This window comes from Juglans microcarpa x Juglans regia, chromosome 3D, assembly GCF_004785595.1.
Source record: "Juglans microcarpa x Juglans regia isolate MS1-56 chromosome 3D, Jm3101_v1.0, whole genome shotgun sequence".
Taxonomy (NCBI): domain Eukaryota; kingdom Viridiplantae; phylum Streptophyta; class Magnoliopsida; order Fagales; family Juglandaceae; genus Juglans; species Juglans microcarpa x Juglans regia.
Genome location: NC_054598.1, coordinates 30,639,728 through 30,654,309, shown reverse-complemented (window position 1 = coordinate 30,654,309; position 14,582 = coordinate 30,639,728). Strand labels below are relative to the sequence as shown.

Here is a 14,582-nt window from a genome sequence, read left to right as displayed (position 1 = left end):
ATTAAATGTTGTTCCATCAAAAGTTATTTCAATATGATATATTCTTAATCAAAAGTACTTGAGAGCTCCACTTACCGGTTCATTGGCCATTTTTGCATCTGACCCACTACATGATCCATTGTCCTTCATCAAGACCCCATACAGAGAATCCGTCCCACAATGATTGTAGTCATTGCTGACGGAGTAAGACATGCCAATATGCATATCCGAGGTGAGTGGCGAGAACAAGTTGCAATCTAGTGGTTTTAGTAGATCAGAAAAACCAAAGCCCTCCTGGAACTGTAAATCAGCCTGATGTTAGGAACATAAAGGATTGGGGCAGGTGATTAACTTCCATCGATATAATATTTTCTTTTATGCAGGAATTCAATGATTTACCTCACTAGCTGTAGCATTATAACCATTTTGGTTACAATTACTAAGTGTTGTAGTGTTAAATGTTGTTCCATCAAAAATTTCTTCAAAATGATATTTTCTTAATCAAAAGTACTTGAGAGCTCCACTTACCGGTTCATTGGCCATTTTTGTATCTGACCCACTAAATGATCCATCATCCTTCATCAAAACCCCATGCAGAGAATCTATCCCACAATGATTGTAGTCATTGCTGACAGAGTAAGACATGCCAATATGCATATCCGAGGTGAGTAACGAGAACAAGTTGCAATCTAGTGGCTTTAGTAGATCAGAAAAACCAAAGCCCTCCTGAAACTGTAAATCAGCCTGATGTTAGGAATATAAAAGGATTGGGGCAGGTGCTTAGCTACCCTCGATATAATATTTTCTTTTAAGTAAGAATTCAATGATTTACCTCACTAGCTGAAGCATTATAACCATTTTGGTTACAATTACTAAGTGTTGTAGTGTTAAAATTTGTTCCATCAAAAGTTTCTTCAGGATGACATTTTCCTAGGTAATTGTCAGACTGTTCTTCTGATGAGGGAGATACCAAAGCCAGAGCTTGTCTAGACTCTAATTCTTCAAGAGAAGATTTATCTGTAGATGAAACTGCAGAGTTATTATGTAGTAAATGTGACCGGGCCAAAATCTCACAATCAACTGGTTTTTGCTGCAGCTCATAGATCATTCCTGATGTTTTGTCTTGCTGAATATCATCCTGACGGAAGAAACATAAATGAATAAGATCAGTACCTTAGTAATTGAAAACACCTATAACTTTTTCAGAAAAAAATGAACAGTTGTTTTAAGCTGAAACTCAATTCCTTTCTCACCTCAATAGCTATAAGTTCTCCGACTTGATTCTCTGCAGTATGAGCGCTAAAACTTTTGCCATCACAATCTACAGGTGTTATAGTGGTAGATATTGTTTTGCCAAAATTCTCTGGCGTTTTTGTAGCTTGCACTTCTAATGCCGGAAGTTCATATGGAACAGCAAGTCCAGCAATATTGAAGTTCAAGCCGACACTTTCTTCATCTTTATAAGATAAACGACAGAGTGCAAAAGGGCTCTGCATAAAGTTCATCAACAAAATGAATTAAGCTGATCAAAACTTACAGACTTGAGTTAATACAAAACTGCAAGGTAACAATATGTAAAGATGGGATTTGGAAAGTCTAAGGACATGACAACAATGAAATACAGGATTTGTTTCTAGTTAATTGCAAAATCAATTCTTCAAGTTTTCGTACTTTTGTAAATGTTAAGAATATAATATAAATAATTAAATCTACTTCTTCTCATCAACTTAAATTTGTAAAACAAATGATAATTTCAAATGGTATCAGAGCAGAAGTCCTGAATTTGCATCCTGACTCTACAATCTACTTCATTTAATTAAATATTCCACGAGTTGGGCCTACTCATTAAGGGAGAGTCTGATTCACACGTGAGAGAGAATGTTAAGAATATAAGACAAATAATTAAATCTACATCTTCTCATAAGCTTAAACTTTTGGGATAGCTTGTGATTTCACAGTAACAAGAACCTTGTCTCCAAATTTCACACATTACCTACCTAGGTTAAAAAAACTCTCACTTTAGTGTTTGGGTCCATTCATTAGTTTTTAAATGAAATATATGCCACATGATGAGAGATGCCACACATCAGTAACCAAAAGTTGACACGTAGCATCAGTATCCCAAGTAATCCATCTCTTAAACGATATAAAAATAGTATAAAAACATATTATAAAAAGTGTTAGGAAAAAAATAACAATTAAAACTAATAAAAATAAATTGAATTATCCTTAAACAAAAAAAAATCTATATTAATCAGAGGAGATTACAATCACTCAATCTCATTAACCAGAGGAGATTGCAATCACTCAATCTCAACTCACACTCTCTAGAGTTTTTTGCTCTCACACAATATGCACTCACTTGACAATTATTTTTTCACAAAATATGTTGAAAGTCATGCAAAAAAAAATCAAATATAACATATTTATAGCAAACGGTGCTACTCTTATTATAAGGAGTTGTCAATTTGTTTGTCAGAATATTATTTTGATGACCTTGTAGAGGGATATATATATATATATATATATGTTTATTTGGTGGAAATAGATGAATTTATGTTTATGGAGTCTTTTGGAATATCTATTTGTATTGTGAAAGATGATTTTAGACAATTGAAAGTAACTCTCCGGCCCATCCAGGTATGTGGAAATCATAAGATATATGGAAAAAGTGAAGAAAAATAAAAATCAATTAAGGAAAAGGAAGCTCATCAAATAACTTTAGATGTGCATTCTTTGAGTTTATCTTTTCTTTTTTATTTTGTCTCGTTTTTATTAACTATTTTTTGGGTTTTCTAATAATTTTCTTCCAAGAAAAATAATAAATATTATTATTCTTATTTTTAGGTATTTCTAGCAATTCTTGTTCTTTTTCATAATATAGAATTATTATCATAATAGTTTTTTTGAAAAAAATGAAAAATAATATATATTATTGATTTAAAGTAAATATGATTATTTTTATTAAAAAAAATTAAAAATAACTGAAAACTATAAAATTTATGTTATATGGATATTAATTTCTACAGAAACATTTAATTTGTTATGGCATTCTATGATTTTTTTTTTAATTATGTTCTTTTCCTTTAGAAATAATAAAAATTCTTACCTAAGAAAAAAAATATAAGAATACTATTATTCAGTTAATTTCATTACATTTTGCAAAACAATAGGAAAAATAAATATTATTATTCTCATGCATCAATAGTTTCTAACAACTACAAAAAAATATATTACAGTTTAAAATTTTAATATTTTTTTATTACCAATAAAAATAATATGCATATAAAAATAATAAAACATAACTAAATAAAATGAAAAATATTGTTATTGAAAATAATTTTTTTCTATTTTTCATTATATAGAGGTAATATTTTTATCAAAATATTGGCAACAGAAGGCAATGAACCCATGGCATTGTCGTCATGGCCCATGGTTGATAAACATGACCCCACGGTGCTGTTGCCATGGACAATGAGCACAAACCCATGGCGCTGTCGTGGGTCGATGAACGCAGACCAACAATAGTGTTGTAGATCGATGAAAGTAGACCCACGGTGCAGCCGAGGGTCTATGATGAGCAAGATCCAGGTGCTGCCATGGGTCAATGAAGAGGAGCCATAGTGCTCTTGCCATGGGCGATGAACACGGCCCACGACAGTGCCGTGGGTCTCTGGTGTGCAAATCCTAATGCCATGGCTATAGTTGTCTAGTGTAACAGCCAAATTGTAATAGAGATAAATCAAAGAGGGAAATTGATAGAAATAGTATTGTAAATTTGATAAACTCTCTTTGAGGGAGAGCACCTCCAAATTGTAAATGAATTACAGAGCAAATCTTCTAGATCATTCCTATAGAGTAGTCTGTTACGATATATACTATATGTAAAATACTAAACTACCCTTCAGTAATGGGCCTGTGATTGTTATTACAGATAACAGAAATAACTACAAAAGAAATACTAGATAGGTATTGGGCCTATGGTCTTCAGCCCATAGCTTTGGTTCCCTAAGCCAGGCCCCCGCACATATACTGACTAGCCCACAATGCCAGCCTTTAAGCCTTTACTCTATCTCCTTCTGCTTCTGAACTTAGGGTACCCTTTAGCCTCTGTCTTCCTCTCAATTCCTCTCACCTCTACCTTCTACCACACTCCATTGATGCCTTCTGTGGTGTATGAAAAATACCCCCCTTAATTAAATCACCTTGCCCACAAGGTGAGCGTATTCCGAACAAAGCTTGTTGTAGGGCTCCCACGAAGCTTCTTCAGGTTGTTGTCACTACCAACGCACCAATAGTTCAACCAAGGGCCAGTTGTTCATCTGCCTCATGCGTTTAGTAAGGATCTCTTCTGGCTCGAGTTTAAAGATCCCATTTTTATCTATTGGAGGTAAAGTAGCTACTGTTGAATGATTCTCACCCAGTTTCCGTTTGATCTACGAGACGTGAAACACATCATGGATCTATGCTGAATCCAGTAACCTTAGGCGGTATGCGACCTCCGCCACATACTGGACTATTTGATGCGGCCCATAAAAGCGGGGTGATAACTTGAGACTCCAACAGGTCTTTACGAAAAGCTGCCTATATGGCTGTAATTTCAAGTATACCCAATCCCCTTCCTGAAAAGTTTGTTCCTTTCGTTCCCTATCTACATATTTTTTCATGCAGTCTTGAGCCTTGAGCAAATTCTATTTCAGCTGAGCCCATATTTGATCCCTTTGTTGTAGTGTTTCTTCCACTTCTTGTAATTTTGGTGTGCCCCAAGTTTAGTTCACCAAACTGGGAGGCTTGTAGCCGTACAAAGCCTCAAAAGGAGTTGTTTTTGTTGAAGCATGGACACTTGTGTTATAGCACCACTCAGCGAGTGCAACCCATTGTGACCACTGTATGGGCTTGTCCCCCACATAACTCCCGAGATAGTTTTCTACCCATTTGTTAACAGCTTCTGTTTGACCATCCGTTTGGGGGTGGTAAGCAGAGCTGAAAGCCAATTGCACTTCTTGAAGTGTAAATAACTCTCTCCAAAATTTGCTGATAAAGGTGGAGTCTCGGTCTGAAACAATTGTTTGGGGTAGGTCGTGAAGTTTGAAGATGTGTTTTAGAAATAGCTGAGCAATAACCTTTGCTGAATAGGGGTGAGAGATATGGATAAAGTGGGCAAATTTTGTAAATCTATCTACCACAACCCAAAGGGCATTGAAGCCTCCTGAGTTTGGTAAACCCTCCACGAAATCTATGGAAATATTTGACCAAGGTATAGAAGGTATTGGTAATGGTTGAAGGAGACCACTAGGTAAAGTGTTGTCTACCTTCACCGTTTGGCACACTTCACAATTCCTCACAAACTGTTTAACAGAATTTTTCTGACCTGGCCAGTAGAAATCTTGCCTTAGCCTGTGGATGGTTTTGTCAAAACCAAGGTGTCCTCCCATAGGACTGCTGTGAACCAGTTCCAAGAGTTTGGTTATAAGGGTGTCATGGGCAGGAATGTACAATCTATTCTTGTAGAATAAGGACCCATTTCTGACTAAATAGTGTGGGGGCAACTTATCCTCTTGATGCTTTTGGAATAGGGCTTGGCCTTGTGCATCCATGGTATAGAGGGACTTTATCTCATCCATCCAGTCGATGTAGGCAGAGATGTGAGGGAGATAGTTACTTCTTCCTCTAAGCCTTGTCTAGAGAGGGCATCGGCCACAACATCATCTTTCCCTTTTTTATACTCCACTATGAAGTCGTAGCCCATGAGTTTTGCAACCCATTTCTGTTGCATGACCGTGCCTATCCTTTGATCCAGCAAAAAATTAAGGCTTTGATTTTCTGTTTTGATCACAAAGGACTATCCCAGTAAATAATGACGCCATTTCTACACTGAAGAAACCAGTGCAAGTAACTCGTTCTCGTAAGTTGAGAGCCCTAAGGCCCTGCCTTTGAGAGCTTGGCTGAAAAAGGCCAATGGTATGCCCCTTTGCATCAAAACTACTCCAATAGCCGCACCAAAGGCGTCACATTATATAACAAATGGGAACTCGAAATTAGGAAGGGCCAAAACAGGAGGTTCTGTCATGGCACCGTCTCCTCCGCATTAATATTGAGTGTCACTTGAGTTAACACTGCTGGATCCAAGCAATTATGTGTACTACCCGAATCTATTAAAATAGTCACACCTTGAGTGTCAATCTTTCCCCTTATCCTCATAGTCCTTGGATTGAGGGAACCCAAAATGGCATGCAATGAAATTTCTGGACAGTTCATAAGGCCAGGAATGTCTACCATGTCCTCACTTTTTACTACTTGACCAGTATCATGACTTATAGGAGGGAGGTCCTCCTCCACCTCCTCAATCAAATATAATTTGGGACTTTAACATTGGTGGCCTGGATTCCACTTAGAATCACAATGATAACGAAGGCCCTTCTCCCTACGCTCCTTCATTTGGTTTTGTGAAATTTTCTGGATAGGTACCACTGCTTTGGGTTGGTTTGTGTGTGAGAATTTGCTTTGTGTTTGGGTCTGGTAGGTACGATTAAATTTGGGAAAGGCTGGTTTAGAATAGGTAGGTTTATGGCTGAGTTTCTTATGGACTGATACCTTCTCCTTCTGGATCTTAGCCAGCCCATAGGCTCCTATTAATTTGGTTGGGTTGAACATCCTAACAGTCAATCGGATGTCATCCCTAAGGTCACTCAAGAAGCAACTCAATTTAAATGTATCAAAAAGTCCCCTCAACCTGTTTGATAATGCTTCAAATTCAGTTTTATACTCCTCAACAGGCCTAGTTGCCTCAATCTAGTTAACTGTTCTATTAGATCATCGTAGCTACTAGGGCCAAACCTTATTAACAAGGCTCTAACAAATTCCTCCTAGCTAGATAACACACCAGACTCATCCAAGTCTTGGAACCAAACAAGTGCCTTACCTTCCACATGGAAAGATACTAATCTCAAACGATGTTGTGGAAGTGTGTTGTAAAACGAAAAAAATTGATTGATCTTGTACAGCCAACCATAGGGATCATTCCTCTTAAAAATTGGGAAATCCAACCTGATAGCCCTGGGGTGAATCTCACCCGTGTGATGTGTGAGTTGATGCGAATTGGTGTTGCCTTCGCTGTGGTTGGATCCTAATGAAATTATCTTGTTTACGTTATGCAGGTCTACTGCTACAGTTGAGAATTACTACATCATGGTCTCCATTTGTCTTCTCATGGCCAACATTTCCACACTAATGGTGGTGAATTGGGATTTGATATTTTGGACGTGAACTTTGATGGATTTCTTCAAGGATTGAAAGCCCTCCTACAAATCCTTTAGGCGTGTTCCATCAGCCATTATTGCAAAATCGAGGTCTCTGGTACCACTTTGTAGAAGCCAAATTGTAATAGAGATGAATCAAAGATAGGAAATGGATGGAAATAATATTGTAAATTTGATAAACTCTCTTCGAGGGAGAGCACCTCCAAATTGTAACTGAATTACAGAGCAAATCTTCCAAATCATTCCCATAGAGTAGTCTGTTATGATATATACTAGTACGTAAAAGACTAAACTGCCCTTCGGTAATGGGCCTATGATTATTATTGCAGATAACGGAAATAACTACAAAAGAAATACTAGATAGATGTTGGGCCTATGGTCTTCAGCCCATCGCTTTGGTTCCTTAAGCCAAGCCCCCGCACATATGTTGACTGGCCCACGATGCTAGCCCTTAAGTCTTTACTCTATATCTTTCTGCTTTTGAACATATGGTTCCCTTTAGCCGCTGCCTTCCTCTCGATCCATCTCACCTCTACCTTCTACCACACTCCATTGATGCCTTTTGTGGTGTATGACTTTGTGTAGATTTCTGGTTGTCTAGATTTGTGTAGATTTGTAACTGTTTTGTCTAAATTTGTGGGTGGTAAGTTTGATATGGAATGTCAAAACGGGGAGGCAGTGGCTGACGAGTGGAGTTGCAGTGGGGATGGAGTTGGAATGCTCTAAGTAATATAGTGGCAAAGGTTTTGACCAGCGGCCACTCCCTGCACTGAAAGAGATCACTGCCATGGGCGATGTGGCCCTAAGCTTGATCTGTAGCGAATTGAGAGAGAGAGAGAGAGAGAGAGGCAATAGGGCATTTTTAGTCCAAACATGAACTATGTCAGGGGTATTTTGGTCCGCACAATGAAAACAAAATCTATGCCTAAGGCCTAAAACTCTCTCTTTCATAGTGTATAGAGTTGTTTGGGCGCTAATAATAATACTTTGCCAGACGTTTTATTCATCATATAATGACTCAAAATATGTTAAATTAGTTATAATTAATATTTTCATTTAATAAATTTTCATTATTCCTCTCTACCACTAGTTAACAAAAAATTAAGAAAGAAGAGCTGAGTGGAGCCAAATTCAATAATAATATCAAAAGGGAAATATTTTATCTATAAAATAATTTCATAAAAATAAACTCATAAATTGACATGATTTAATATGGTACATCAGGTTATAAAATTACTTTTATTATAAAATAAAATTATCAGTCACGTTAATTTGTTTTTATATATTCAGCAATTTGATATCACAATCATTTAAACCAACCTGACCGGGATGCGTGCCATCAAATTCCTTCAGGGTTACGAGGTATTGATGCATAACCCAATTTGTTTTCTTGCCTTCTTTACCATGCCCTATATGGAATACCAAAATGTCTTTTTTGCCAATTAATACTAAGTCCGACATGAATTTCATCGGCTGACCTGTCACTTTCCAAAACCCAGATTTGGTTGCCCTTTTCATTCCCTTCCCATTCCGATCCAGCGGCAAGAAGAACCACCACTCTGGATACATCGTTATGCCACATAAATGTAACCAGGCTAAGCACAAATCTAGAAGGCCCAAAGTGAGTAAAACACGTTAGCAAAACAGTGATTGCAAAACAAAGATTCAATGGATTTATGATTGCAAAACAGTGATGAAATCTTATCTTACAAGCAAATCAGTGTAATGCAATGGATTTATTAATGATCAGTTTACGTTTCAAATAGTACTACGAAATTCAAAAGAAGAAACATCTTCAAGTTTCCAATTCGAGGCCCAAATGAGTGAACAAGTGCTGAATAAGGTTTATTCACATTTCATCGTCTCTATGAGTATTATTCGATGAAGAGACAATCAAAGGAGGAGGTTAAAGAACGAAGATTAATCTCCTATGAATTTAAAACTTACCTCAACTTATCGTAACTCATTTCATCTCATCATTATAATTTTTTCAAATTTCTACACAAGATATAATAAACAATTTAACTTTTTCAAAACTCAAAATAATTTTTTCAAATTCTCATATAAAATATAATAAATAATTTAATTTTTATTCTATTATTCACAAACTATCTCAACTCATTTTAATTCATCTCTAAATCTAAATCATTCTCAACAGTTATCCCATAATTTTTTTTTTATTGGTATCAGGTGTCCAAAACAACATCTGCTCTAAGTTATAAGATTTTTTATTTTTTTGCTTTTATATATATATATATATATATATATATTAACACTTTTAAATCAATTTTTAAAAAATAAAAAAATACAATATTATTAAAAAACAAATTTTTAAAAAAATACAATATTACAAAAAAATATTTATTTAATCACTAAGCAAAATAAGTCGAAAAAAAATAAAAAATCACAATGGTAACTTTTAGTGGTAAGAAGGAGCGATGAGAGTATCATTTTTCTCCCAACTAATCCCGGAGATGCTTAGATTCTCGACAAGGATTTTTCAGCAAGTTAACCTCGGATAAGTTAAAGAAAAAACTTGCTAATCCGATGGTGTCTAAAAATTATTTGGATGGTAACTTCCAACCCATTATTTTATCCACATGTATCATCAGCTACCCATTTACCACCAATCCCAAGAAAGATTAAGCCTGCAGATATGATCAACTTAATAATTTTCTCACAGGGTTTAATAAACCAAGTACAGCCAAAGAATCACAAACTTCTGCAGGGAAAAAAAAAACAAGAACCAGGGTTTGTAAGAACACGAATAGGGAAAAAATTACTTTTCAGATCCCAGGGCTCCAAGTTGCATTTCCCGGCTTCGAAAATGAAGTCAATTCCTTTACAATTCCCAGTGATCTTTGAAATCAAGATGTCGATGGCCATCTTGTTCGAGGGACTAAATCTCATGCATTGTTGCAGGTCCGGAGCCAATTCACCCATCACACACACACACACACACACACCAGCAGATCAGAGTGAGGAAGGAAGGAAGGAAGGTAGTGTGAATACGGTCAGAGAGTATGGAGCTGAGAGCAAGCAGTTGGTCCAAAATATATAAGTCGAGTCTCTAAAAGCTGGCCCACCTAACTTCTTGATGAAGGTTGCACTGTAGTCTTTGCTTTTTAATTTAAAAAAATAATTTGTACAAGTTTTAAATATATAAATTTCATACAAATTTTTATAAAAAAATAGACTCTACTTTAAAAAAATATAAAAAATATTATTATTTATGAGTAAGATCTATTATTTTACAAAAAATTTATATAAGACTTATATATTTAGGATTTATATCTAACATTACTCTTTAGTTTATTATCAAAACAGCTCTTTAAATTCGAGTTTAGTTTGTTGATTCCTAGTTTAGACTTTCGATTTTATATAATCGTTTTTAAATTATAAAAGAGTTATAAATGATTGCAAAGGTATCATTATTATTTTTTCATAGAAATTATGTGTCAAAAGCAAACTCCATTGTAATTATCTAAGCCACCTAGTAATATAGATAAACTCCATGGCTCTAAATATTTTATTTTTAAAGGCATTATTATTTCGACATTTGTTTTTTTTTTTTTAGAGAATTATTTCTACAGAAGAAGGATTATCATCATTTCACTTTAAAATATTTAGTGCAAAACATAGATATTTTAGTTAATTTGCATTATATGAACAAATAAAATGATTAAAATATACTTATTTTACATTAAATAAATAGTATCCATATCACTTGCAATTGAGAGGATACTTAAAAAATATATTTATTTATTTATTGTGCTCACAATAATTATAATAATATGAAGGTAAATAAGGATGGGTTTGGAGAAGTTAAAGACTAATTTCTGATTATTTCTATCTTTCAATTACTAACCTTAACGCTTTTGTTTGTTTTTAATCTTGTTAAAATAAAATAAACATTCTATAAGGATAGAATCATAGAAACACAATTTCTTTATATCTTTCTGAAATATGTTGTTTACTTAAAATTGTATTTTGGCAATATGTTTTTACATTCCAACATGGAAAAATATTTTAATCTTACCCATAAAAACAAAAAATAAAATAAATAAATACATAATATTAAGGGAGGAAAACCGGAGTCTGAGGTTGTCCAAATCATCTGTAGACCATTGACCTGGGAGCCTGTGAAAGTGAACAAAGTCATGCTCAACATGGCAGACATGTGGGGACCACTCACCTCTCCACTATCTCTGCCCTTCGAATACACGGGAAGGAAAAGCCAAACTTTTTAAAAAGAGATCGGCTTATTTCCCTTGGCACAGAAGATAAATCAACATGCTGCAGAATCAATCGGAGCATAGCATTTTGAAAAAAGCTATTTACAGCCGGTTGGGGAACCGGCGCGTAACCGAGGCCTACGTGGCACGGTTTCGAAACGTCGTCGTCCCAATTTGAAATGAAGACGCGCAAATACAGCTTATTTGCTCATTTTTTTCAGAGCAAAAATTTCATTTCCTCCCGCTTGGTCTGAAAGCTGCGAACCACGAACCACGAAATAGGGGAACCCTGTCGTCTTCACGGAACCACTTGGTCTTCTAGGGCGAAGCACGAACCAACGTCTTCTCGTCTTCATCGAAACACGGAGGTCTCCTACAGCGAACCACAAACGGCGGAGCCCTCTCGTCTTCACCGAACCACGGAGGTGAGGTGGATTCGAACCACAGAACCCTGTCAAATGTGAAGCCCTACCTCCTCGTCTTCACCGAACCACGGAGGTGAGCTGGATTCGAACCACGGAGGTGAGCTGGATTCGAACCACGGAACCCTGTCAAATGTGAAGCCCTAGCCTGAAAACTCGAACCCGAACCCTAACCCTAACCCTAACCTTAACCCCCCTCTCGTCTTCACCGAACCACGGAGGTGAGCTGGTTCGAACCACGGAACCCTGTCAAATGTGAAGTCCTAGGTCGAAAACTCGAACCCGAACCCTAACCCTAACCCTAACCTTAACCCCCCTCTCGTCTTCACCGAACCACGGAGGTGAGCTGGTTCGAACCACGGAACCCTGTCAAATGTGAAGCCTTAGCCCGAAAACTCGAACCCGAACCCTAACCCGAACCCTAACATCAAAAATTTTCCCTAATTCAAAATCGGACCGAGTTTGAAAATCAGGTTAGTTCTCTGATTGTTATATTTTCTTATATATTGTTGAGCTCCGATTAATAACTTGGCTTTGAATCCCTGCATGGAATCATAAGAAAATTGTAAATGTTAGTGGAATGAATTTCTATTTGATGAGCAATGGATTCTGAGGAATGTGTATCGAAATTGTAGAATTCACAAAAAAATCAATTTATATTGTCAAACTTTGTATTTGTCACAATTAGAATTATTTGAAAAATCATTGATTTGTCCCTTGAGTTAAGATTAATGATATATACAAAGTGTTGCGATTATACTTATGGCTGATATTTTATTTGTTTTGGCTGTAAAGCATATTGGCTAATAATCATACTTGATTACAATAGCAGTACTTATTTAATTACTCTTGATTTTATTTATTACTAGAAAAAACTTGAGGAAATCATTGAATGTCATCTGCAATATCCAAGTACTGAGGTGTGACCTTTTTTTTTTTTTTTATCAAATTTTCTTTCCACTAATGCTGAGATCTCTAATTCTTTTCTCCATTATAGTTTATTAGTTTACATTGACCAATATCTCCAATTATCCAAGAAGAAATTCTCATTAGTTTTATATATATAATAGTCTGTCCAAGTTTTTGAAGGGGATCTATGAGCTTGCTTGTTTCATATCCATTCTAAGAGCAATGACAAATATGTGAATAAACCCTTCCTCTTTCTTCTCCATGCATTGATAATTACTTCTTCTTCCAAATATGTTTTTTACATGACAGAGTGCAATGTTAGAAATCTGTTCAAGTTTTATATCCTGCTGATTATCTGATATTATCGTTAATCATGCTTAACAATAATATCAATGTGCCTATTTTAGAAATATGCTAGAGATCATGCATTTTGTTGGCTTAAATGGGTAATAGCACGAAAAATTTAACAAACTCATTAATAAAGTATTGATTAGTGGGCTTTCTATTAATACTGAAAGTTAATAGTGTGAGGGTGGGAATATATGAAGCTTTACACAGCAGTTGCCATTGCTTATCTCAGCAGCTTGATTTGGATAGTATTGATTCATTGTGGTTAGTATCAACAATTATAAAATCACTTCAATTTATCTCTTATTAATTCAAGGATAACAATAGTATGTGATGTTTTTGACATTAATTATGCAAATTTTAGCCAACCTTCTCATTTGGCCAAGCTAATTAGGATGCTTTAAGGAGATATTGTAATATTTACAGATTATTATTTAGAGATCTTGTATTTATTTATAGGAGATCTTGTATTTATTTATTTCATTAACAGATTATTATTCAATCATAGAACTCTCGTTCAAATTATATTATACTTATTTCTGTACTATTTATAGAAATCATATTATTTAGAGATAAAGTTTGCCATGGGGTTGGCCATGCGGCGCCCCACCAACAATTGCATTTTTTTATGTTAATTGCCTTAAGAACCTGCTACAATGTCCTAGTGCTGACCAATTTGTATCCCAAGGTCTTGGCGCATTGAGAAAAATGTTTTTCTCCTCTAATTCATTATCTCTTTTTACTTTCTGGTTTTTGAAAAGAAAAATCTTGTTTCTTCCTCCTACATTTCTATAATCTCTAATAACACCTATCTCATATCAACTAATATAATTAGTTGGATTAAGTATGAAATGAAAAACATTACGCACAAATATCGTAGTATACATTTCTTTGCAAAATCAGAGTGTTTGGTTCACTTTATTATATTAGAGTGTCTTACTTATTGGTTGAGAACCTTTATTTTTTTTCTTCTTTTTCCTTGACTTAGCTTAACAATTTTAAATATGCATGGTTTGACTAATACAAGGGATCCATGGCTTGGTTTTTCAGAATCACACATGGCATCATCTCAATCATCAGATTTAGTTAATGATGATGTCATAGAATCACCAACTTGTTGGTGTGGTTTGAAAACACCAATAAAGACGTCCTACACTAAGAAAAATCCTGGAAGGAGATTCTTTGCCTGCCCAAAATATAATACGGTAAATAAACTTTATAATTGTTAGATTTGCATATCGATTTGTTGGTGGCGGGGTGTACATGGATCCATGTTAATTGGGTGTTTTTACTGTGTGCAGGGAGATGCAATGTGTGAATTCTTTGTATGGACGGATATATTTAAGTTGATAGAGGAGAACATTTTATCAAGAGAGAATAAGGCTCGGAAGACGTTGGATGATGTATTAAAGTGCGAGTATGCCGTTCGC

General features: G+C 35.4%; 1 protein-coding gene across 2 annotated transcripts in view; it reads right to left on the bottom strand.

Moving 5' to 3' along the window:
- Nucleotides 1-76: 76 nt before the first annotated feature.
- LOC121254004 (NAC domain-containing protein 74-like) overlaps nt 77-14,582 on the bottom strand; it is a 57,082-nt gene continuing 42,576 nt past the window's right edge. The window contains exons 1-6 of one of the 2 annotated variants that reach the window (XM_041153962.1): nt 10,022-10,279; nt 8,559-8,845; nt 1,233-1,469; nt 812-1,117; nt 379-711; nt 77-279 (exon numbers count right to left, since the gene is read on the bottom strand). In XM_041153962.1, coding sequence (XP_041009896.1) covers nt 481-711; nt 812-1,117; nt 1,233-1,469; nt 8,559-8,845; nt 10,022-10,181 — 1,221 coding nt within the window. In that variant the 5' untranslated portion in view covers nt 10,182-10,279 and the 3' untranslated portion in view covers nt 77-279; nt 379-480. Of the gene's footprint in view, nt 280-378; nt 712-811; nt 1,118-1,232; nt 1,470-8,558; nt 8,846-10,021; nt 10,280-14,582 lie in introns of those variants that run through there. The other variant, XM_041153963.1, reaches the window with a different exon arrangement.